Source organism: Gavialis gangeticus, unplaced genomic scaffold, assembly GCF_001723915.1.
Source record: "Gavialis gangeticus isolate Ggan-Ray unplaced genomic scaffold, GavGan_comp1, whole genome shotgun sequence".
Taxonomy (NCBI): Eukaryota; Metazoa; Chordata; order Crocodylia; family Gavialidae; genus Gavialis; species Gavialis gangeticus.
Window position 1 is genome coordinate 163,563,561 of NW_017729024.1, and position 2,682 is coordinate 163,566,242.

A 2,682-nucleotide genomic window follows, 5' to 3' on the forward strand; every position below is an offset into this window, starting at 1 on the left:
CTCTTCCAGTGCACGGGGGCAGGGGCTGGGGCTGGGGCTGGGGCTGGGGCCATTCTGTGAAATCTCCTCTGTTGTAGGCGACTGATAAAACCTTTGTGGACAAACTGAACAGCAGTTTCAAAGGGAACGTGCACTTCCAGCTGGTGCGGGGCCAGGTGCTGAGCTTCAGCATCCTCCACTATGCAGGCAAGGTAACTGCTGTTCACAATGTAGGATGCCACGCTCCATCATGTAGGCCAGGGGCTGGCAATATACAGCCCCAGGCCAGATCCAGCCAGGAAGAGGTTGGATTTGGCTTATGAAGGCCACTTGCTCTGAGATGGCACCCCTCAGTGTTGCCATGGCCCCTAGGCGGTCAGGGCCAGGTTTCTGCCCCTGCATCCCCTCCCTGTTCCTCTTCAGGGCCTCTTCTCCTGAAGACTTGTGGGAACACAAGGTTTCCTTCCAGCCCTGCAGAGGCTGAGGAGGTTCACTTGTTCCTTGAGGGGAAGTGGGGTGGGGTCCTACAGTGGCTGCCTCCTGGCTGTTGCAAGGGAAGGGGGGAGGGAGCCCCACTCCAGCCTAAGGAAAATCGGCACCTTTGCAGGCAAGTCCAAGGTGGTGCATTGACTACTCTTCTGCCCTCCCCAGGGTGCAACTGGGTGGCTATGCCATGGTGCAAGCCTCCAAGGCCAATGCTGCACTTGGCACCTGTAGTCACTCTTTGTCTTAGACTGTCTCTGCGTGTATGGGCACTGCTTGCAGCTGCCTGTGGGGAAGGTGTGCATGTGGGCAAGCGTTCAAAGGAAGGGAAAGAAGCGACTGGGACCTCACTAGAGTCCCACAAGATGTGTGGCCACAAGCACATTGCATGACTCACCCTCCCCCATGCCGTCCCCCAGCCTGTGATGCCCTGAAGCTCTGTTGTTGTGTTTGCACTGTGGGGGGATGGGGCAGTTACAATCCTCGCATGTGTGTATGCAAAGTGGAGGCCACACCCAAGGCCTGGGATGCTGCCCATGTGGCTTGTGGCCCCACGTTGTGCCTGTTGCCACCTCACTGCACGGTTGCTCAGGTGGTGCTGCTTCTGCAGGTGCAGTATTCTGCCAGCGGCTTCCTGGAGAAGAACCGGGACACCTTGCCAGCCAACATCCGTGGCCTCTTCATCAATAGCGTCACGCCACTGCTGAGCGTGCTGTTCACGGGTGCGTTCCCCTGTGGCAGCAGGTGCCTGGGGTGCAGGGTCGTCAGGGATCCCTGAGCTCCCGGGCTCTCCTGAGGGGAGGCGGGGGGGGTCAGTGGCCCTGGGCTCTGTGAAGCAAGCCAGTGGTAGGAGCTGTGCTCTGCTCAGGTCCAGCCATGGTGCTGGTGCCAGGATGGTGTTGAGTGTTGCCCCCTCACTGCTCTGCCTGGTCCACCAGCCCTTGGTGCACTCTCTGGTCCCCATGTCACCAGGGCGGGCGCTGGGGGTTGTAGCAGCAGCAGTGTCACCCTGGGAAGTTCCTGATTGTCTGGGAGCTCTGGCATTAAATCTATGAGTGTTTCCTGACAGACTGCTAATAAGGCAGGACCCTGACCCCTGTGTGGGCTGCACGGAGGGGCCCCAGGGCTGGGAGTCTGTCTGGGAGAGGGGCATGTGGTTTCCCTGGGGAGGAGGTTTTGTGTCTTGCTGCTGCCTGGTTTGCCTAGGTTGAGGGACCAGGTGGCTGTAGGACTCGATGGTTCCTCTTCCTTCCTTCAGCCACCATCTCCCGGACAGGGACTCTGATGCCTCACATTAAAGCCAAGGTAAGAGCTGCAAGGCCATGGGGCAGTTGATACTCAAGCCTCCTGGGTCCTGTTCCCCTGTGTCTGTGATCTGAGGGACGTGGGGTGGGGGGAGTGGCTCTGTGTTGGACCACCTCCCCAGTGGAAGTGACTGTCCCAGGAACTGGGGAATCTCCCTCCTGGAGCAGAGCTGTGGGCACCAGTCTGGGATGGTTAGGGGCAGCCCATGTTGTTTCTTTGCTGGGCTGAGCAGGAGATCCTGGGGGTACTATCCCTGAATCTCTGCTCCTCTCTATGTGACATTGCTCCCCTCCCCGGCCTCCCCTGACAGTTGCATGCATGCTTCGTGTCCTGTGACATCCACCTGTTGCTTTCTTCCCTGGAAGCCCCCAGACATGCCCTGTGGATGATGCAGGGCTTAGAGGTAACATGGGAACATCTGTGTTTGGTTCCAGGTGCCCCTGGGAGCAGGCGACAACTTCAACAACACAAGGAAGCAGTCAGTGGGAGCCCAGTTCCGGGTATGATGCACCTGCTTCACAGTACGGGACCCATAAGAGGCAGGGAAACCTTGGAAAGGCCTCCAGGAGCCCCAGTCCAAGCCAAAGCTCCTGGCAGAGAATGCCCAAGCTCCAAGCCCAGGCTGTTGTGTGGTGTCCTGGTCACCACTGTGGGGAGGGAGGTGGCACTGCTGCAGCCAGCGGGCGCTGCAGGAGGGAGGTGGCACTGAGAGGACCCAGGCATCTGGGAGGTGTTGGTAGTCATTCCTCAGCCTGGGGTGATGCTGACCTGTCTCTGCCCCTGCAGCACTCGCTGTCTGTCCTCATGGAGCGCATGTACTCTGCCACCCCGCACTTTGTGCGCTGTGTCAAGCCCAACAGCCGGAAGGAGCCAGGTGTGGTTGACAGCCAGGTGTTGCTGCAGCAGGTGAGGGTG

General features: G+C 59.4%; 1 protein-coding gene across 1 annotated transcript in view; it reads left to right on the forward strand.

The window, feature by feature from the left end:
* LOC109298146 (myosin-IIIb-like) overlaps positions 1-2,682 on the forward strand; it is a 34,231-nt gene that overhangs the window by 26,390 nt on the left and 5,159 nt on the right. The window contains exons 14-18 of the mRNA XM_019518281.1: positions 78-191; positions 1,073-1,184; positions 1,721-1,767; positions 2,202-2,267; positions 2,554-2,679. Coding sequence (XP_019373826.1) covers positions 78-191; positions 1,073-1,184; positions 1,721-1,767; positions 2,202-2,267; positions 2,554-2,679 — 465 coding nt within the window. The remainder of the gene's footprint in view (positions 1-77; positions 192-1,072; positions 1,185-1,720; positions 1,768-2,201; positions 2,268-2,553; positions 2,680-2,682) is intronic.